The sequence below is a fragment of the Pithys albifrons genome, chromosome 20 (assembly GCF_047495875.1).
Source record: "Pithys albifrons albifrons isolate INPA30051 chromosome 20, PitAlb_v1, whole genome shotgun sequence".
In the NCBI taxonomy this organism is placed as follows: Eukaryota; Metazoa; Chordata; class Aves; order Passeriformes; family Thamnophilidae; genus Pithys; species Pithys albifrons.
In genome coordinates this window covers 10,556,575-10,579,190 of record NC_092477.1, presented here as the reverse complement: position 1 = coordinate 10,579,190, position 22,616 = coordinate 10,556,575, and the positions used below count along the sequence as shown (strand labels likewise).

At 47.7% G+C, this 22,616-nt stretch overlaps 1 protein-coding gene across 2 annotated transcripts in view; it reads right to left on the bottom strand.

Annotated features, from left to right (window-relative positions):
* Nucleotides 1-7,578: 7,578 nt before the first annotated feature.
* OLFM1 (olfactomedin 1) overlaps nt 7,579-22,616 on the bottom strand; it is a 32,861-nt gene continuing 17,823 nt past the window's right edge. For both annotated transcript variants that reach the window (XM_071574111.1, XM_071574110.1), the window contains exons 3-6: nt 21,558-21,713; nt 18,950-19,169; nt 12,448-12,554; nt 7,579-9,355 (exon numbers count right to left, since the gene is read on the bottom strand). In XM_071574111.1, coding sequence (XP_071430212.1) covers nt 8,681-9,355; nt 12,448-12,554; nt 18,950-19,169; nt 21,558-21,713 — 1,158 coding nt within the window. In that variant the 3' untranslated portion in view covers nt 7,579-8,680. The remainder of the gene's footprint in view (nt 9,356-12,447; nt 12,555-18,949; nt 19,170-21,557; nt 21,714-22,616) is intronic.

Here is a 22,616-nt window from a genome sequence, read left to right as displayed (position 1 = left end):
AATGGGCTTGTTGCTATGGGATAAAGTGATCCAAGTTCCCTGGGTTTGTGCTTTTTCTTTTCTCCACTTACATGTAGTTCTTGTTCTTGCTGAAGGACACCATTGGGCATGTTCCCAAGTCACTGGTGGCCCATCTGCTCAATCCCAAGGAATGTCCTTCCATTTCCTTCATTAGTACATTGAGGCAATTAATGGGCCACCACCAGTTTTATGCCCTCATGGAGTCTGAGCTGCCACTGGGCAGAAGGACAGGTTGGGTGGGGCTTGTAGCAACCTGATCTAGTAGAAGCTGTCCCTGCCTATGCCAGGGGGATTGGAATGAGAGGGTCTTCAACCTCCCTTCCAACCCAAACCTTTCTGTGATTCCATGAAACCAAAACCAGCCCAAACCCCGCAGATCCCCAGCACTTTCTGCAGTGCTTGAGGACTCCTGCGAGGCTCGAGGTGGGTGTTTGACCTGCCAGAGTACCTGTGATACTGACTTACCAGATGGCAATTACAACATTAACTCTGTATTTAATATTCAACATACAAAAATGTAGCAGAGCAAAGCTTTGGACTATCAGGTCTGGTAGCCTGTTTCCAGCAGCCTGTTTTCAGCAGAGCATTTCAGCTCCTGACACAGTCCATTAGACACCATCACCCCCAGGACAAATTTCTTCCTGACCCTTAGCTGACAACCCTCATGAGCCCTGGTGCACGAGGGCCGATTGCCCTTCCGCAGGTTTTATCCCATCTGCTTTAACTGCACGGGCTATTTTTATGCCAAGGGCTGGAACACTTTGCAGCTCTTTACGCCGGCTCTGTGCGTGCCCGAGCCTGGGGCTGCTGGCCCTGGCAACCCGTCGGGACCGGGCAGCACCGAGCTCATCAAGCACCGAGCTCATCACTGCAGTAACGAGCCCGAGTGTGAACATCTGGCAGCGGCAGAGCAGCGTCGATTCGCTCACATTATGATAACACAGTAACGATGGCTGGTAATTAAAGGGCTGACAGTTTTTCCTATGCAAAACACCGCTTTATTGAGTTTTTGAAAGCAAGTGTTATGGCTGAAGTCTGGGCACAGAGCCCTGCTCGTTTGCAGCAGTTTACCCTCCTCTGCCACTGCCGTGGTGAGGGCAGCGCTCCAAACACCTGCACCTGAGCATCCGTACAACACGTGTCCTTAAAGTGTCAGGGACTCAGGGATGCTCGGCAGGAATTCGGGATCTCCTGCAGAATGCCTTGTGTTTCCCGAGGCTGGTTTCCTTCCCAAGGATCCTCCAATCTGCAGAGGAGAGCCAGCACCCAGCCCTGTGTCCAGCAAGAAGACACACACACACACCTGGCCTGGTATCATCATCTTCATCATCGCTGAATCAGATCACATCCCTGTTTGCCTCCATTCACTGCAAATCCCAAATACCTGTGGACTGTTGCATCCATAATATATGCTGACTCTTCCAGGTGTTTCAGTGGAAATGACAGGAATGGTGAGAAATGTGGAAGTCTGGAAGTGTTTCTCCACTGCTGGCTGAAGGCTGCCAGCTCTCAAGTGGTGTTTGCAAGAGAAAATCTTGCTTGAGAGCACAAATATTTGTGCTCAAAGGCAGTGGGCCTAACCTAACACCTTTTCTTCAGACAAACTCCTCCTGGATTGCAGGATTCACCCAAGTCTCATTTCCCAAAGCTGGCAGAGCCCCAGCTCCCAGACCCACCCCATTTGCCTCTCACCTTGGCAGATCCTTTCATCCTTCCACAATGTTTGCTCCCAGTTCATCCCGTGCTATTCCCTGCTCATCCTGCTAGTCATGCAAAACCAAGCCAAGTGCCCAGTTCCACCAGTGTATTTTCCCTGGACCTTGTTCCCACAGTGGAGCACAGTGGACTGCTGCTCATGCCCAGGATCACTGGCAAATTCCTACTCAGCTGCTAATTTAAAATCCCAGCACAGCTATTGAGCCTCCTGCTCGTGGCTTCACATTGCAGAATTGCAATAAAACTTTAATTGAATGCCTTCTTCAAAAAGGGACCTCCCTGAGTTAATGCCAGGCCCCCCCGAGTGACCCTTTGCAGCCACAGTATGTCTATTTTATTACAGCATGCCATGGCCAATTTGATGGGAAAGGGAGACTGTTCAGGCCATGCAGAGGAAGTGTTTTAACATTCATTCAAAGTGACAGTGCCCTGGTGCAATATGACTGGTAAATGCTAAATTGCCACAGATGGCAGATTTATGTTTCCTCTCCCCAAGGTCCCTTGCCTGTGGTGCTGGGGACCCGCTGTGCGTGTTTGAGGAAGGACCCACGTTGCTGATCTGCCTGAAAGCATCCTCTTTTTTGGTAGCTGGGTGCTCAGAAAGTGCCAAAATGGGACAAATGAAAAAATTATCCTGGAAAGTAATGAGGTCTTTAAAAGAGAGATCAAAAAGCCAGAAGGAGGGAGAGAAAGAGCCCTTGTCTGTCAAGAGGGAGCTGATTCACTGCAAAGCAGCCCCAAAGCTGGGAGGATGCTGAGGAAGAAGAAGACTATGGACAAACCTATGGCCCTGACCCCCTGCTGGGCTCCCAGTCAGTGATCTGGGATGCTGATCCCTGTTCCAGACCTGTTTCTGAGAGTAATTTCTACCTCCTCTCAGAGGACACCAGAGCCACAGAGCCACCAGTGCCCGGAGTGACCACAGCTGCCAGTGCAGCCAGTTCTTTATGTAATCACTCCCTTGCATTCCTCTTCTCATTCTTTTTTTGGTTTTATTTGACACATTTGCTTAAAAACCAGCGTGGGAATACAAATGACATGTTCAATAGATATCAGCTCATGGCTTTACAACATCCCAAAGAACATAAGTACCACATTATCACAAGTCCTTGGCGCAGGCTGAGAACAAAAGCCCAGCTCAGGTCGTGTCAGTGCAGGGCTGTTTGTCTTGGCTTGCACAGATCGGCCACACAACAAAGCCACTTCCTTTTGAGGTACCTGTCCTCCTGTGGTGGTTACACAACAGACTCTTAACAGCCATGAACTTACTCATCCTGGTGGACCTGGGACTGTTTTACAGGAGGAAGAAGCCATTTGAGGTTAAAGATCTGAGGGCTGGTGCCTGTTCTGCTGCAGACAACTGCATCCCTCCTTTATACCCCTTGGATGCAGTGGGAAGTGACCATCCTTTCCCAGTGTTTAAGAGGTTTTAAACAATTCACTTAATCCCTGTCCAGGTCAGTGAAGCCGTTGCTGCTCCCCTTGCTTGACGTTGGCTCTGCAGAGTGTAGGAGCAGCTCATCCCTGGGCTTGTTAAGAGGCCACCCACCTGCCCAGTTTCTTTGGCCACCACAGTAGATCAGGCCATGGAGTCACCTGAGGAACCCAGGGGAAGCCTGTGCAATTCCATGCTTTGTAGGAGACCCATTTTTCTTCTGAGTTTGTGTCTGGTAGCTGCACTCCTCCAGCTCACAGCCTGTGTAATACTGTGAATATAATAATCCATGCCCATCTGGCTTTTATTTGTTCATGATGGTCCTGATCCTGCAACGTGCTGAAATGGAGGGTCTTGGTACCTGTCAACTGGCAGGAGCATATCCAGCATAAATTAATATAAAGAGGGATGTGTAAATTTGTTTTTACAGTGCTGTAAAAGTGGAGTTACTAGGAAATCAGCCTTTAATTGCCCTCTTAATGATTCTAACTCCTCTGCCCTCATTCAGAGCCATCTCTATTGTATCAGGTATAAAAAGAGCAGCTTCATTGACATGGTTTATGACTTTATTAAAGCCAAGGATTTTATATTAATAACTATCAGCTCCTCAGTTATATTTCCCCAGTGAAGGAAATGTGTGTATTGGTGTAGGTCCAAGGCAATTTGTAAACACAAAGTATTAAAAGGCTCAACAATTCTAAAAAGTTTTAATTGGAAACTCAACAAATTGCTTCGCAAGTTCTTAATGCTTCAATATGGAGCTCTCCGATAATGAGGAGCTAATTAAGGGGCCAGGATTCATTTTTTTATGATAACTGTCTCCATATGGGCTCAGTACTTGGTGCTTGCAGAACTAATGAAGGTCAGAGAAGCAACAGCAAAGGAAGAAAGGAAAATTTTGAGCTCTCAGTGTTGTGATGATGCTAAGCAACAGCCAGTATTTGTGCCTGGGTTTTAGGCCAGGTGCTCAGTGAGCTTCATTTAATTCATGGGACAGTCTGTGTAAGTGCTCTTGAACTTCTGAGCTGCATTTTGCAGCCCAAAGCTGAATTTCACAGCCCAGAGCTGCATTTCACAACCCCCTCCTGCTCCCATGGACTTCACTACCAGTGGGAGGAAGGATGACCTCCACTTTCCACATATCAGGTTCTACTCTGCACACAGAACCAGTTCCACCTGTTGATAGACATAGCCTGGAGAATGGCAGAAGTATCTCAGTGATGAGGTGCAGGGAGCTGTGCTGGTTGTGTCTGAGCTGGGCAGACAAACATCTGTGCTGCATTTGTGTCCAACTGTGCCCCAAAGCTGGCCAGGCCTCCCCTGGGATGGCCATGAGGGCTCCAGGGAAGGGAGTTCTGTCAGAGCCAAGGATAGAGAAGGACCATATTGCCCCAAGGCCCATCCATCCTGGCTTTGGACACTTCCAGGGCTGGGGCAACCACATCTTCTCTGGGCACAGGGCCTCCCCACCCTCACAGGGACGGATTTCTTCCTAATATTTGATCTAAATTGCTGCTATTTCAGTTTAAATCCATTTCCCTTTGTCCTATCACTCCTTGGCCTTGTAAAAACTCTCTCTCAATCAGATCTGTCTCAGCTGTGGGGCTGGGAGCAGGGCCTGGGTTCTGCACCAAACCCTCACACATCCCTAGTACAGTGCTTTCAAGTTAATGCCTTGTTCAATATTAACACCTAAACACACAGACAGAAGTATGGTCAGATGTTTCTCTGAAGTAGCTCACTGACTCCCAGAACTAAATTTGGACCAACAAGCCTCGTGCATCAAATAATTAAGTCATAGGCTATAGAAAGAAATCCTCTGGGATGTACTTGCCTTTGAGTGGCTCATCCACTTCCAAAGTAATACATACCATTAAGTATATGACCATATGGCATCCATTTATAGAATATTGCACTACAGGCAAATAGGACAAAGGTACACCCCTCAAAGCACTTTTCTCATCTCATTAACTTTGGGTGCATGTTACAGAGAAGCTGCTATGTCTTTGTTGTGTTCAAGGACATTTCGTGCTGTGGAGTCTTGTCTTAAATGAATTGCACTAGGAAAATTAGAATCTAAATGTAGCTGTGCCCTAAAGCAAACAGCATTATTTTGCCTTTCTGTAATTCGATTTATTTTTGCCGATCAATGTTTTGAAACAAACGTGTTCTTTTGTCCTCAAATCTTGTCTAATGACCAAGCTGACTTTGGGTAATTTGGCACATGGTAGTGTGTGTGTGTGGCAGTGTGCCTGGATGGTTGCTGACAGGTTCAGGTGGTGCTCTGCCATGTGCTGTGGCCTACCTGAAACATCTCCCTCAGGCTGCACATATTGGCTGGGACAAACTCTGTGAGCACCTGCAGGGGTCTTAGAGAAGAGCCATCTGGTGCTCAGGGTCATTAGCACATCTCCCAGGACAGAGGACACAAAGCCCGGCTGCTGGGGCATCAGTCTATGCCAAAAAGCAATTCAGTGTGTGGGCCAACCATGATTCACATCCATGGCAAGGCTGTGCATGGGAATCACCCTCAAGCTCTCAAGGAGCTGGGCAGGAGCTGCCTCAGTGGACTGCAAAGCCCTATCCTGGTGTCAGCATCAGCTTCCATCCCGTTGCTTGCAGCGTCGCTGGATCCAGTTCTAAATCTTATAAAACCAGCATGCTGCCCTTCAATGAGTCTGTTCTGTAGAAATACATTAATTAAATAGAAATTACTGCAGGTGCCTTTCTGCTTTTTGGCTTAACAGATTTCTCTTGCATATCGAAGATCAATATTATTGCCAATTACACCATGGGGCTCCACGCCTGCTTTTTAGCTTCTTGTAGAGAAAACCACTGCTAAATACTGAAGTTCTCCACAAACCTGGCAGTCCAGAGGACTGGAAATACAGTGTGTAGCAGAGAAATGAGTCCTCAGAGAGCTGTCCCCATTCTGCATTCAGCCAACACTTCAGTGAGAGCAGCAGTGCTGACACAGGGCAGCATCTCAGCCCTGTGTAACTGCCTCAGACATCCACATGTGGAGGATTACTCATTGCTTGCGGTTTAATCCAGCTCTGAGAAACCACATTACACCATTTTTTTTCCTATCCCTCCTCCTGTTGAAAAGTCCAGCAGGGAACTGCTGCAAAGGCCAGGAGGTTGAAATCCATATGTGCAGTTTGCAGCAAATACCAATTGCTTATATTCAATTTTCTGACCTTGGTGATGTGTGCCCCTTCCCAGGGCCCTAGTGCATCCATCTGTGAGTTTGAAGGCTGGACCTCATCAGGCCACTTGGCTCAAAAATCATATTCCCTGGTGGTGTTAAATGTGGTCACTTTCTTCTCTGTGTGGAAAGGAGGAAAGGAGGGTCTAATGATGCACTAGAGAGCCCTTTGCAGCTTGCACGGGCACCGGTTACCCCAGATGCCACCAAGATCCAGCTCAGTGGGCTCCCTGGGTGGGCAGTGAGGGGAGGAAAAGTCCTGTCCCTTCACCAGGAGCTGGCTGTGGCATGGGAATTGCTAAATAATGCTCTTCTTGGGATGGAGAGGAGAGATAAGACCTCACATCTCACACCAGAAGGAGATGGGACCCCACATCTCACCCCTGACAATGGCAGCAGAATGAAGCTGCTGGTGGTGCTGGGTTCCTGGTAAAATGAGCCCTGCCATGGGGAGAACATCCTGTGGAAGTGTGTAAGAGGAGAGCAGGGAAGTGTTTATTAAAGGTGGTTGAGAGAGTTATGTTAACATACAGTGTCTTGAGCTTCACAATATCAGGATATTTAGGAACGTTCAGGTGGGAAAGTGCCTCGGATCGTTTGGAGGTGTGTGCTGCTGTACTGCTGCATCCTGCAACGCTGCAAGGGCCCTCCCTGCTTTGGCAAAACCCAGAGGAAGGATTGGGTTGGGTGCCCAGACCCCAGAAGTGACAGTCACTCTTTATAATAGTGTTGGCTACTTTAAATGGAAGGACATTCTTACATGCATAAGCCCATGGTAAATTGAGGATGAGAGCCACTCTAAGCATCTGAGAAGGAAAATGATCCAGTTGCCCTCAGTGGTGAAGGGGACAGATGACAAGATTTGCTCCTGTTGAGGCACCAGTACCAGACACTGTCAGTCCTGGGGTGGGTGGACCCCTGCCCACAGCACCAACAGCCACAGCAGCCACAGGAGCAGAGGCAGCATTTTATCTTCTGAAGCAGCCTCTGCTCCAAATGCAAACAGGAAGGGAATCCCTAAGAGCAGAGAGCCAGATCCTCCATCCTCCCAACCCCTCCCGCTCCCAGCAGCAGGAATACTCCCTGGAAGGAAAGTTAGGATGGCTGTTCAACTTTACCCAAAAACCCCCACAGTAATTTCTGTTATCCCTCTCCTGCACTCACTCACTCATACAGAGAAGACAATAAACAAAGCAGGGAAGTCTCCTAATATTTTTATTGTTCCTTAGATAACTGTGGATAGTACAAAGTTTTCCTCTTAAAAAAAATTAATTACCTTCACACTTCCATAAACAAAGCTTCCCATGGGAATCTGCTGCCACAGAATTTCCACAGAAGCAATTTCCAACCACCATAATGCTATGTAGATAGTATAACAGTAAGAGAATATTCTTGTAATTATCAACATGAAATTGGTTATCTGTGTATAAGGGTGAACACTGATCTTTTTTTTTCTTTTTAGAAACAAAAACCATCATTTATTAACCCAAACTACATCATTGCATTTACAACATTCATTGCATAAACTGGACATACAAAGTTTTGCCACCTCTGGTAAATAACAGACATACATTATACAATATATTTGCTGAATACATAAGTTCAAACAATATGGGTACAACAACTTTTTCATAATACATACTTAAACCATCGTGTTTAATAGTTACTAAGACACAGATCCATGAGCTACTTCGGGTCTCAGCACAGTTAATCTAAGTGACAAGAACACAGTTGAGAGAGACAGTAGCTGCAATGGAAGGCGAAGAAAACTAACCTGTGATAGGTCTTGTTCAGACAGCGAGAGCTCCTCACGGGCCAGCTTTTTCTGCTCAAAAATACAAACCACACATCCATCACAGCTGACCGTGACGTCGGGGAAATGTCCATGCAACCCACACACAGAGAAGAGAGCGAGTCTCCCAAGGATAAACTTCCAACAGTCATTGCCTTACTGCTTGAGTATGTACTATAGGTTTGCTATCAGAACAGAAACAAAACAAAACCCCAAACATAAGTGGTTCTTTAAGTGCAGTTCCAGCTGCAAGTACATGGTTACTTGTGAGTCTATAACACAGGGCCAGACTTCTAGAAATGTAGAGGTAATGCTGATCTGTCAGGTTTATGCTGAATTATCCTCCATGACGTTGATCTTAATTTTGGCAGCTGTTTATATATTTACTTATTTAAAGTGTGTTTCCTTATTAGCATTTTTCTTTAAATTAAGTTTCTCCCTTTTTTTTCCTTTTTATCATTATTATTATTATTTTCTTTTTCTAAATCAGTTTCTAAACAAGGACGGACTACAACTCGTCGGACCTGATGACGTGGAAGAGGGTGACATTGTAAAGTATTTGGTGCCCGTTGTTCCAGGCGTAGAGAGCCCGATCCTTGGGGTTGTAGTCCAACATGGAAATGTGCGAGTACTTGTTTTGGAAGGGGATGTCGATGTACTCGTAGGTGGAGGCGTTGGTCTGGTAGGCATAGTGCACCTTGGTGCCCCCCGAGTAGCCGTTGGTGACGTAGAGGGTGCCGCAGATGATGAAGGCCTCCCCGGCGCTGCGTTTCGGGTAGCTGGTGTTCCAGGTCTGGAGGCTCTGCAGGGTGTTGGGGTCCAACTTGCTGATGACGATGTTGCCCGCGTTCTGGTTGGTGGCATAGACGGCCCACAGCCCGTTCTCGTCCACCATGAGGTCAATGTCTGAGTGGCCGCCCCAGGCGTAGTGGTACATGTTGTTGTAGCCGGCATAATCCAGGCTGCGAGTCTTGAGAATGGTCTCTGTTTTCAAGTCAAACCTGATAATTATGTGGCTTTGGTATTTATTGAAGTAAATAGAGCCATTGTAGACCACTTGACCGGTGCCTGACCATGGGTGAGGGAGGCGGTGGGAGGTAAAATTGTCAGTATTCATGAAATCTGCCATGGATTTGTACTCACGGACAAAGCGGTTGTTGTGGTAGCTGTCCATGTACCAGACCTGGGCAAGCAAGAGAAACACATGTGGTTAGGCAACAGCAGAGACTGACTCAGGCCTTTTCACATCACCCTAAAAACTGGGCTGTGGGAGAAATCCTGAGCTAGGAATCCTGGAATCATCATAGAATGGTTTGGGTTGGAAGAAACCTAAAAACTCATCCCCTCTGCCATGGGCAAGGACACCCTCCACTAGCCCAGGTTGCTCTAAGCCTCACCCAACCTGGCCTTGAATCCTACAATGTGTCCAACATCTGCCGCCTCTGCCCAGAAATAAACCCAATTTCTGAAACCCCCAATCGGCCAAGCAATCAACTGAATAGCAAAGCATTCCTGGGGGGTAATCTGGTATCTCCCCAGGAATAAGAGAGCTCAAGTGTTCCCCTGGGAACACTGACTGGCACCATCTTTCCAGAGGACAATTAACATCTTTTCTCTGGCTAAACCCAGCATTTTATGTGGCTGCTGATTTTGCTTCCCGTAAGCCCCGCCGTGGTAGCACTCAGTAAATTATCCCAGCTGCTGTGCACAACTCCATTAATTTGGCATGAAGGAGTGAGGGATGCAATCACTCATTGTCAAGGAAATTCAGGCAAAGTCCATATTGGCTTAAGAATCACACACTTCTGCATCAAAAGCTTAAACCAAGGCTGCTAAAATATAAGAGAGACATCTAAATCTTGCTGGGTAGACTGGGGAGAGATTTTAGATCATCATTTAAGTGCCAGTTCACTGGGGACACTGTCTAGACTCCTTAAAAAAAAAAGCTTTTGTTATATGAAACCAATTCCAAGGCAAATGACCAGGCTGTGCAGTTAATATCCAGGAGAAATATCCAGCCAGTGATGACATTGTGGATGCAGTTACTGCCTAAAAATAAGAGAGCTGCTTTTCGTAAAAACTGTTTAGGAAGGAGAAAAGGTAAATTTAGGAAGGAGAAAAGGTAAATTTAGCAAAAGGGAAGCCTTTAAGGCTGCAGATTTGGGGGATGTTGTGCAAATTTATTTTGCAGAATCTGACAGTGTTGTCTCTGCAGTGTGACTGTCTCCAGGGTCCTCGAGAAGAACAAACCAACATTTGGCTGCTGCCTTTGAAAGGCCAAGTGGGGTTTCCAAAAACTTTGTAGGGAACTTCAGCCCTCCAGTGTTACCTCCCTGGAAACACTGCAGAGGTGGAGAATGAACATGTGGCAAATGGCTCTGCTCCTCACACCTCCACTTTGCTGGGCTTGAGGATGTCTGCAAAAGCACCAGAGAACACCCACACATGTCCCTGAGCCCACAGCAGAGAGGAATTTGCAACCTGAGAGAGCTGGAAATGAAATGCCTTCTTTCAACTAAACCAACTGGGGAAATTATAGGAAAAAAGCCCCCAAATATCTGGTATTAAAAATTCAACACACCAATGCACTGTGCTCAGTTTTTAGAGAGAAGCCAAGCAGAACCCCATGTCATCACACTGGGGCTGCGAGGTGGCAGGATCCAAGAGCATTCCATGCTTTAGAGAAGCAGAGATTGATGGATGAGCAACATCTCATCACACCAGCTCGCTTTGAGCAACCTCCTCCTGCCAATGCCCATCAAACCCAGCACTCAGCATCCACCTGCTGCCTCGTGCCAGGCTGCTCCTGTGGGACTCACAGACTTCCCCAGTTGTGTTCCATGGTTTCATACCTTGAATAAATGACCATATGAACCACCAAACACCTCCTGGGGCTTGGGGAGAGAAGAGAGGGATGATAAACTGCCCATCTCTACCCATCTCCACTTTCCCACTCTGCTGAGCAGCCAATGAAATTCCCTTAAAGTGTGTTCCTAATAAAATTCCCAGTAGGTTTCTATATTAGATATACAGAGATGCTGGTGAAACTTCAGCTACAGTTTACAGTCTACTTGCATGACAAAAATACATGGCACAAAAGGCATGGGTAAAAAAATATTAAAAAGGGTGTTTTGAGACAAAACTCTCTGAAGACATGGGAGGATTTGTGGCGTCTGAACAACCAGCTCCACCTATAACTGATGTTAAGTGCCAAGGGACACAGCAAACACAGCCTGAAGGGGACAATTCTGTCATGTCTCTTGAGCAAAATGAGATGTCATGGGGAAAAAGCCTTCCCATCTCACCTCCAATCAGGATTTTATTGGGACTGCAGGTGAAGTTTTGCTTAATTACTGTAAAATGTGGAGGTGTTGAATTGGGGAACGAGTGCCAACCAATTGGCTGCTGGAGGGAAAGAGCCCAACAACTCAAGTCACCTTCAAAGAAGCCACCCAGGGGTGGCTTCTCCAGAGCATCCCTCGTCCTCTCTTAGCTACAGAGAGTCGATCACAGGGCAGAGCTCCCAAAATAGCTGCCCCAATAGAGCCCTTGCTGGAGCCTTTATCCTTTGATGAAGGATGCTGCATGCAGGAGGAAATTACATGCAGCCAAGCTCTGTGCCTTTTGTTTTGCTTTGCTGCCTGCAAATCCTCAGCAAACACTCGAGATATTTTCCATTCCATCAGTCATGGGAAGCCTGGATTGATTTTCAGCCAGTTATTGGCCTCCTACCTCCTTGGGATCAAAATTGAATGGTCTGAATGGAAAAAAAAAGACCAAAACAAAGCAAAACAAATCTCTCTCTCCGGCTGCAGTCAGTTAATTCCTCACAACAATGAAAGCGGAGGATGGAGGACAAATGCAGTCAGATGACATTATCAGAGGCACTGGCAGCAGAAGAGCAGCAGGGACCCTCTGCTCAGCCAGACACAGGGGAGAAACCCTATACTTGATTTTTCTCTCCCCCTGTTGGTGGGGCACAGACCTTGTGGTGACACTTTTGAGACCATGAATGCTCATCACCACAATGAGTTTCACCTGCCAGGGAAGGGACCACTGCACGGGGCTGCTCACCCGCTCCTCATCCTCCCTCCTTGTGGGATGCTCAGCCCCTCCTGCTGCAGAGGAGGCCAGCAGAGCCCTGTGAGATGAATTAGGACCTTCCCCACGTTTCATAGGGCACTCGGGGCTTCAGTGCTCGGCTGTGATGGGTGTTCAATGACCTCAGCTGCATTGGTGGAGATGGGAACAGAGAGGAACCTGTCGTGGTCTTACCTTGTTCTCTCCCTCGGGAGCGAGAGGGTCCGTCATCCACGATCCAAACCGGGACCCCGAGGTTTTAATTGTGATCGGGTCACTTATTCCTGTCAGCTTGCCACAAGCTGCAAAAGAGTGGAAGGAGGCTGGTGAGCACCACGACAGCCCCAAAGCCCCAGTGAGGGGCACCAGAGCCGGCCACCACCCACAGCGCTCTGCCCACTGCTCTGCCCCGCTGATGGCAGCTCTGACTTCATTTAATTAGAGGGAATTAAGTCAAGAGCAATTGTCGGATGCTTTTGGTTGTTTCATGCCTCTTAATAAGACTTGTCCTTATCACAGTGTCTCCAGGAAAACAAGATTTGCTGAACCAGCCGGGCTGCGAATGCCACAGAATAGGGAATGAGAGGAGTGAGCCAGGATCGAGCAGCCAGGTGGAGGAATTAGCTGAATAGCTGCTCATTCCTGCCCTAATTCAGTGGGTGCAGCCAAGATAAAAAGACAGACGTGTCTATTCCAGCCCTGCTGGAAACATGCATTTGTTACAGGTTATGCAGAGGAGAAAAAAAGAAGTTGGGAAATGATACACGCTATAAATCTGTTCCCTGCAATGACCATTTACCAGCATCTACCAGTCACCCTCTCTGATCCCTGTCGTGTCACCACACTTAGGAGACACTAATGAATTCACCAGCCACCTCCCAGCCAGCTCTAGGAGAAGAACACAAACGCAGCAGGATGAAGGCAGGAGGTGGAGTGTCCCAAGGATCCCCCAGGAGCTGCCCTGGGAATTGTGCCCAGACTCAGATCTCCACAACAGGGACAGGCACCTGCACAGTGCTGTGAGGCAGGTTTGAGGCATGCTCAGGTGTCCCACAACTATCAAATTCAGTGCATTTGCAAGACCAGCTCCGTGCCTTGCTGTGCTTTCAAACTCTAAATATGAGGAGAAGCAGCAGCACCTCTCCTCCAGTTTGTCATGCCAGCTGCCCATGGCAGCTTGTTTCTCTTTCATGTTCCCCACACTGAACCCAGCATCCCTCTGGGGATGCCCATGGATAGATGCCTCCCATGGAATGCTGCAGCCTCAGCACAGAAGGTGAAGCCATACTGAGTTTCTTTCTCCAACAATATCCCCAAGTTTCAGCAAAGCTGCCACTCCAGTCTCCTGCATCTTCCACATTTTAACGTGTGCAGTGAGGAATGACAGCTGAAGAGACAAAGATGCCTCAGGAGGGACTAGGGGCTGGTGTTGGATGCTCTGTTGCTACAGGAGCACTCATTTAAAACCTGGACACATTCTGTGCAGAGCTGGTTCTGCAGCTGCATCCCCTGAGCAAGACAAGCTCAGGACAGCAGTGCCAGGGGGACAGGCATCACCTGAAGTTCAGAAAGTGTTTCCTGACTTCTCCTTTTTGACATGAAAACCTCTGTCAGGTTGGGAAGGGAAAGGTGGCAGTGCTGGAATGGAAAAGCTGCTCTGGGTTCGGGTTTGAGGACCCAGCAGAGCTGCAGCTGCACTGCAGTACCTGCTCAGCAGGGTACCCAGGGCTGGGCCTGCAGGTGGGAGTCCTTGCAGGTGCTGTTGAAACACAGGCAGAGCTCTGCCAGCTCAGGACAAGGTCATTCTGCTCAAAATTACCAAGTAAAATCATAGAATAGTTTGTTATAAGGGACCATTAGAGGTTACTTAGTCCAACCCCCTGCAATGAGCAGGGATGCCTTCCATTAGATTAGGTTGCTCAGAGCCCTGTCCAACCTGACCTTCATAGAATCACAGATTTTAAACCTTGAACACTTTCAGAACATACACTCTGCAATCTCTTTAACTTCTTTAGCCTGTTCTCACCTGCACCTTTCTATCCTGATCACAGTCACTGGACACATCCACCTGCCTCAGCTCTGAGATGCAGCCAAAGGGGCCACCTTAGCTCTGGGCACAAAATACATGAAGATAGTCTTGATATGCACCAGCATGGCATGACCAAGGGGATATCAATCTCCCCACAGTCTTCAGACCCAGGCAGACAAAGAGAGGTCCCACCAAAAAGCAGGCAGCTTTCCTGGCCTCCCTGAGACACGACATACAGGAACTTGCCCTCCTGCCTGCCTGATGCACTCAAAACCTCTCAGCTCAGGGACAGAGCAAAGTATTGGCAAAGGCATGCAAAGGGTTAAAATAAGAAATTTTAATGTCTTGCAAATTCCCTTTGCAGAGGTCCAGCCTTCCTCTAATCACAGATCTGCTCAGTGCTGCCTGCCATTATCACAGCCCTACAATGCTGTCACTTTATCTCTTCCTTCCATTTCCCTGGAGAGAAGTGTTGTATAAAAGCTCATTGATTTAAAAAAAATAGTTTTTAAAAAAGCAGCAGCAGCTGATAAGGGTAAACTAGTGTTGTTTGCACCATCTCATACACTTTTAGCTGGAGGCACATTCACAATAACTCTTCAGCAATGCAAGAGGGCTGTTCTTACACAGGGCAAGGTGTTCTCTCATGGTGTAAATCTATCCCAGGCACTCAGATGCTGGGGGGAAGTTTCTTTAGGGTCTCTACTTAGCCAGGTAACTGCAGCTTTGCTGGGCTTACCACCCAGGGATGGACAGCACAGCCTCTGATCCTCACTGACCCATCCCTGCTGAGATCCACACCCCACTCTGAATGCCATCAGCAATTTCCCCCCCATGGGTGCTGAACCCTTTACAGCAAACCCACCCTCCTGTTGGGATGGCAGGAGCATGGGATGCTGAGGGCATTTCAGGTCACTCAGGGACAATTGTGCAACAGAAAAGCATGTCCTGGTGCTCATCCAGGATACAGGGGAAGCCCAGGAGCACTTTTGGGGCATCAGAGAGTGAGCTGTTTTCACTCCTGTTTCCCCGGCACTTATTCAAGTCCCTCTTCCTGGAAAACAGCACAAATCAACCTCTTCCCAAGTGGCCCTCCAGACTGACCAGGCAAGTGCCTCTGTCCTGCCCTCCTGCAGCTCCTCAGAGCAGCCATGAAGCACATCCCCCCCACAGCCCCTTCCTCTAACCGCACGAGGAAATTTCCAGCAGGACAAAGACACGCTTTCCTCCTGCCAGCTAAAACAAGCTCTACCATCCTCCCAGGATGCCAACACCTCCGCTCCATATTTCTCCTCAGATCCAGCCCACAAGTGATGTTTTGCAGCTCAGCAGCAATTTATCCACCAACGCAGCCACCAGCTCCTTCTGGACTCCGTGGTTCTACCTGGACTGCTGCTGCTACAGATGGGATCCTTCCCTGCTGGGACTTCCCAGGAAACCAAGGTCTGGTCCCTCCATCCCAGCCCTAGTGCTGTCCTTACCTCTGTTGCCTGGCTGGGAGCATCCCATCCCAAAAAACATCAGGGACAGACTGGCAGGGCTCTATTCCCATCCTCAGAGCAGGATTTTTTCCAAGACTCAGGGAAAACTTGGGCTGGCAGGCAAACCTGAGCCTGAGGAGCACAGCTGAGCTAAATTCCCCCTTGAACCAAGGAGTGACAACATCTCCAGTCCTCCAAGGCTCCTCTTAGGAACATTAATGGAAACCTTAAAATCCCTGTATAAATAGTGATCTTTGAGAGTGTAAACAGAAACACAGATTGAACCTGCCATTATTGATTATTTTTTTCCCTTTACACACATGCCAGGGTCAGGAAGTGTTTTCACTATTGATCCATCAATAATGCTTAGGAAACCCAAAATGCAAACCAGGACCTTGTCTAAGGAAAATGCTGCTGCACTGTGGAGCATCAGTGCTTCCTGGGAGAGGTGACCTGGATGGGAACATGGCACATCCCTCCCCTTCCCTTGTCCTGTGCTTATTGCAGCACCTCCCTGCCCCTGGTTGGGGCACCCTGAGCTGTAGCAGGTGAATACTCTCCAAGTGAGCAGCATTTCTGGGCCATGCAGGAGCAAATCTAAGCTAAAATATGTTCCTTGAAACATCAGTGAACCCCTCAGAGCAGATAACCTGCAGCAAACAGAAATCCTCAGCAACCAGGGCCTCACTGTGTGGCAGCAAAGTGTCTGTAAGGTTGTTATTTGGATTTAACTCAATTAACTACCATTTTCACTGGTTTACACGCTGAAGTGATAAACAACATTGGAAATTCAATCCATGCTGTTTACTGTTAAGTGACCAAATAAATCACCCTCGTGGGTGAGCAGCAAATCCTCATGGATGAACCTTTGTGAGACACAACATCCATCTCTGCAAGCACCCTGGAATGCTGAAAACATCCCAGGGCAGAAATGCTGCTATGACCCTGTGGTCACAAAGAGAAAGAGGAGGAAGAAGGGGCAGAGCAAAAAAAAAAACCAAATAAAGACTGAAAAAGATAAAAAAAACCAAAGTAAAAGTTTCCAGACAAAGTTCCCTGCAAGAGCTCACCACCCCTGAATGCCTCAATCAGTATTACCTGAACTGCTGGGCCCAGCTGGACCCAAGAATGAGTGGGATGGAATGAGCCAGGACATGGCCTGGAGCAGGAAGAGTTAATGGTCCATGAGCATATTCTAATTTTTTTTGAGCCTGAATGGTTTGGGAGCTACTTGTTAAAGGCTGCCCAGGGTCTGTGGGAGGATTGTCACAGGTTCCCTGACCAGAGAGGGGCTGTGGTGTCCAGGATGGTTTTGTTCAAAGAACAATCTCGGGGAAAGTACTTCTACAGCCCTGACTCAAATCCCTGGTCCTGCTGCTGTTCTCTCTTCCTATCACACACAGCTCTTCCTCACCTTCAAGAGACGGGCTGGAGGCTATGGATGCAGCCAGGGGATCCCTCTTTGGGCATCTTCTGCTCCACCCCACCCACCTCTGCCTTCAGCAGGGAAGGAGTGAGAAAAGCCATCTGCAGGGCAGAGCTGCCCTGTGCTGGTGGTGTGGGGCTGCCATGGGGTTTGAATGTGCCCTTGGTCAACCAGATCCTCCTGGGCCTGTTCTCCTTCCTTATCTCACTTTTTTATCACTTCACCCTTTCTTATCTTCTCCACTGCAGGACTGTCATTCCTGAGATGTCCGCATGGTCCCCACCTGAAAAAGCTTCAGGAATTAGGTACTGCTAACACAGGAAGCACCAAGTCAGTATAATCCTGATCATTTCTGTCATTAAGTTTTCAAGGTGAAATAAATCCAAGAGGGTGAGGACAAGGTCTGAGCTTCCCTGCCACCCCCAACCCTGCTGCCCTCCCTGTGACCATCACAAACACGGGGCAGAAAGCAACAGTGTGACCTGCCCTCTCCCTCAAACCAAACCTGGGTGCACCAGCGCTCATTAGTAAATGAGAAATCAGGCTCTGCCCTCTCGCTTGGCCAGGGGAGTTATAGTTCAAATGCTCTGAGCAGCCAGGCTTAGGTGGGAATTCACCTCCCTCTCTGAGATTTCAAGTCAGATGGAACCTGTAAGGGATGGACATGACACTGGAGGGCAGGACGGAAATGCAGAGGGAAATAGAGGGTCAGTGGCTGCTTACAGGGGTGTGGAGGCATCTAGAAACAAGCAAAAGCAATCCCACCAGCAGAGACAAGAGAGAAGGAAAGCATTACCTTGCCAAGGATATAAAGTGCTCAGAAGAGATCTGATCTTCCATGAAGTTACCTGAGAGCATAATTTTGTATGTGCTACCAAAATAGACTGCAGAGCAGTTAATGTGTTTATATTATCTAAACTGCGTAACAAGAAAGTCAATAATGTAAGGAGAAATTAAATCAAGCCCAATCTGGCCCAACAAATGGTGGGGAGAGTTCTTGAAGCTGTGGGAGGCAGTGACCTCCTTCCCCCTCTGTCTGGGGCCAGGCACTGGGTTTGGTGACAGCTGAGCCTCCCCACAACAGACCCAGAGGCCACAGCCAAATAACACTCTCTGAATGAGATTAGAGATGAATCTCTGGTTTTAGCATCAGCCTAATGGAAGGGGCTCGCTGCTCCCTCGGGGGAATGGGAGAGACAGGGAGATTTATATCCTGCCCAGTGGCATAGTCTGGACCAGGCCGCAACCCCACACCAGCTCCACCATGCTCTTCTCCAGAGGGAATTTCCAAGATGCAAAAGGAAAGGAAAACCAGGGAAACCGAGGCAGCGAGCCTGCACACCCCCACACACACCCCCAGGCACAGACCTTTCCTGGTGGGCCAGGTCCAGTTAGCAAAAAGGTCGGACATCGATGCACAAGCAATACACGGGGGGCATGTGTTGGCTTTGCATAAGCGAGATCTGCCAGGGCCGCTTATGCAAACGCTGCCCGAGGCCACATGCCCACTCCGGGCCCGATCCTGAAGCACTTACACCACGAGCAACATCGCCCATGCGAGTAATCCTGGGCAGGACTACTCCCAAGACGAGTGTTACCGATAGCATAGCTCTTTACAGGATCCAACCTGGCTGTGCGAGCTCATCCCTTCCAGCCAGGCACGGCACAAGATGTCCGGGGCGGCATCTCTGCCTCCGGCCGGGATGAGAGGTTTAACATCGATGGTGTTTAGCCAGTGCCACCATGTTGTTCTGAGCCTACCTAATTTTTGCATGCATGCACGAAGCCTTTCTTCAAGATTTGACACTCTGTTCTGAAGCTCTTCGTAGTCATAGGCGCCAATCTCTTCCTGGAGTTCGTTTAGAACTGACGTCAGATTCTGGACCTCCTCTTTAAACTGCAATACCAATTTGGCATCGGCTTTGTACTCTTCCAACACTGGTATCAAAGGCCTAAGTTCCTCCATTTTCGCTTTTATTGCCTGCAAGGTTAAAATAAGCTCGGTTCAGTGCTATGCGTGCAAAAATCTGCAACACTCTGCCTTGACCTGGTTGCTTCCTACGGGAGCGCAATGTTCATATCCCACAATTATTAGCCTTAAAATTAGTTTAATTATTATTTTTGGTCCAAATGATGTATTGGAAAGAACATATTAAACAGGCTGCAGAACACCAAAATATTTGGGAAAGGCCTTTATTTGTCATTTTTAGAATGCAACATCTTAGGGTTACATGCTTCAGATCACATACACAAAGAGTTGTTTTTTTTTTTCTTTCCAAAAAATAAAAGAAAATGATATATATATATATGCATTGACAAGGGTTTCAAACTATTCATGAAATGCATCTACAATTGCATGCAAAGGAAGATCTTGGTTGTGTGGTTCAAGGTTCCTTAGTGAGATATGGTGCTAATTTGGAAAATAATCAAAAAAATCAATGCATGGTGCAAAATGCTCTGTGGCCCTCTTTTCATGGTTACATGGGAGTGAACTGCTTCTTCAGTCACTGCAGCATTGAAAAAACTTGCTTTTAAGTTAGCCCTGTAAGCAAGAAAATGAAATACTGTTGAGGATCTAGCTCACTAACCTGCCTTATATAGATAGCCATTCATAGACAAATACTCTTACGGAACTAAAGAGAAAAAAACCAACACAAGAGCTCCAAACCACTCACATTTTAATGCTGGCATTAGCAGAAACAAAATGCTGTGGCTGTTCTTTAAAATGGTGCTTTGGCAGCAAATTAGACAAAAATTCTTTACTGTTTTTAAGCATAGACCATAAAAATCAAAGCCATTATCAAATATATTTTGCAGAAATGAATTTTTTCCCCCTTTTTTTTAAATTAAATGAAGGCCTCTTTTAAAGGCTCACTATGCAGCATTTTGTTGAAGATGCTTTGCTCCAGCAGCTAATGAGTAGACATAAATATGCATGCACCTACCCGTTAATGAAGCATGTTAGTACACAGAGAATACCTGGTGCTGCTTAAACTACTGCACAGTGGCCAAGTGCACAGTGCCCAAGGCTGTGACATCTGCCTGTCTGCTGAAGCAGCTCAGGGCTGAACAGGATCAGAAATTGCTCCTCAGCCTCATTCCTGTCCTTCCCATCCATCCCCTCCTATTTAAAGCATGAGGTTTTCCCTCCTGTGCTTTGGATGTGGGGAATATATTAATTTTATTTACTTGCACTTCCCTGTGCAAGCTCCCTGGGAGGCAATGGGGAGGATTAAACTCATCAGAATGGAGGGGAAAAGTAATAATAATAAATTAAAGAAATAAAGAAAAAATAAAGTCATGCTCAAATCAGAAAGATGGTCCTTACATCCAGACTGCAGAGCTAAATTTAGGGCCCTGCAGTAACTGGAGATGGGAAGCGGAGGAGGTGGAGTTGGTGAAAAGTTTTAAGAACCTTCTTCCCAGCTTTTTATGACATAATCTTGGTATTTAAGTATTTAACATTAAAATTTCTGCTTTAAAATACCAGCCAGCTGGGCAGCTGCCTGAAAATGAGGGTGGGAATCAGCTGGGTGGCGGATGAGAAATATCCCCAAATTTCACTAGAAATCTTCCCAACTTGTCTTTAAATGCATTGACCCAAAGCATTACTAAAATTTCAGATTCCAAGTATGGCTAACAGCCTCTTTTTAGCAATTTCATTTGCTCTCAACCAAGGTCTTGAAGGTTTGGTCATGGCTCTCAGTGCCAAAGGCACTTCACTCATTTGTGCAGCATCAGGACACAACACAGAGAGTCCATCAGAAGGTGCTGGCTTTGCTGCCAACACCATTCCTTCAAAACTGGCCAAGATCCTGGAGCTGTGCAGTTTGCCAGCCTGAGGACAGCTGTAACAGTTGTAGTTTTGGAAGGTTTTTTGGGGGGGTTGATGTTTGAGTGATTAATCCATTGCTACAGCCACCCCAAGGGGGAATGTGGTTTGGTGACAGCCCATTGCTGTTTTCCATATGCTGCAGAAATGGAGCCCCAATTCCTGGGTTTTACCAAGAAATGGGTCCTGGGCATGGCATGGGGAAGGGCTGCCTGGCCATGGAGGGGAACCCATCTTGCCCAGACCTCACCTGCCCCAGGGTGTCCCTGCAGACCCCCCTTATGGAATCATCCTACACTGCCCTATTTGGGGCACCAAGGAGGTTTGTGGGTGTGGGAACAGGGAGATTTGTGCTTCTACCCTACAGAAAAATGTGCTGTGGCTGAGAATGTGATGCCACAACCTGGATCTGGCTGTGCTTTGGACAAGGGGAAGCCCATGGATGGTCCTCCTGGTGGGAACCAGGGCCACAGTCCCATTCACACCCCGAGAATTCCCTGGCCACAGCTCCATTAGGAGTTTGGAAAGCAGACATACCTTAAACTGCCTTGCCAGGTGTTGTTTGTGGCTCTCTTCCACTTGCTTAAATTTTGATTCCAGTCCCCTCATCTGATTTTCCATCTTCTCCACGTACTGTAGGTCTCTCTGAGTCCTCCTGTCCAACACCTCTATCGACTGGGACATGTTTTGCACCTGTCAAACGAGAAGGGACTCATTAAGAAGGTGCTTCCAGCAGCAAGGCAGCCCCCCTTGCATCCCAACACTGACCTTTTCTACACAGTCAGCAGAGCTAAAGGGCAATCAGCCCATGCATTATTTACTAGTTAATCAACAGCATCTCATAGATTATGACCCCATGCTCTAAAACAGAGTAAATTTGTTTCATAAACGTTTTTTTTCTGCTGCACTGCAGAGAATAATTTAACAATCTCACATGCAAAAAAGGGTTGTAGTCAAAGCTTAAATGTGTCACTCATGATGGCCTCTTTGGGAAGCTGGAGTGGCACCTGCTGTTGCATAAGAAGAGCTCTTGGTTGAGCAGAAGCACACCTGGTTATGAGGAAAGCTTTGCTCAGGTGCACATTTCCATTTCCTCGTGTGCATAAGTGACACTGATTGCCTAAATACAAACTTTACTCCCAGCTCGTAAAACTCCATTATCCAAACAGCCCAACTGCCTACGCAGCATCTGCCACAAGAAATTCAGCTGCAGGTGAGGGCATCCTGAAGCTGGGAAGTACGGTGGGAGCTCCCACTCCCCACTGGGTCCTGCCCGCTCGGGCGGTTGTGCCACGTCGGCAGCTTTTGGAGCCGAGCGGTGCCACATCCCCTCAGCTCCCTGTGCAGAGCCCATCTGGCCTCGCCGAAGGAAGGATGCAAAGGAGGTTGGCTGGGCTCATTGTGAGAAAAAGAGCTGAAGGTGTAAGGAGGGGAAGGAAACGCCAGCTAGGCTGACCTGATTTTGAAGGTTGGCTGCCATCTGATTTATTAAGATATTCCCTCCTCTTGTTTCTCAGGCTTAGGAGAGGGGGAACAAAGCTCTGACGTCGGTGGGCACCAAAGCAACGAGCCATATTTAAGGTCTTTGCATCAGGG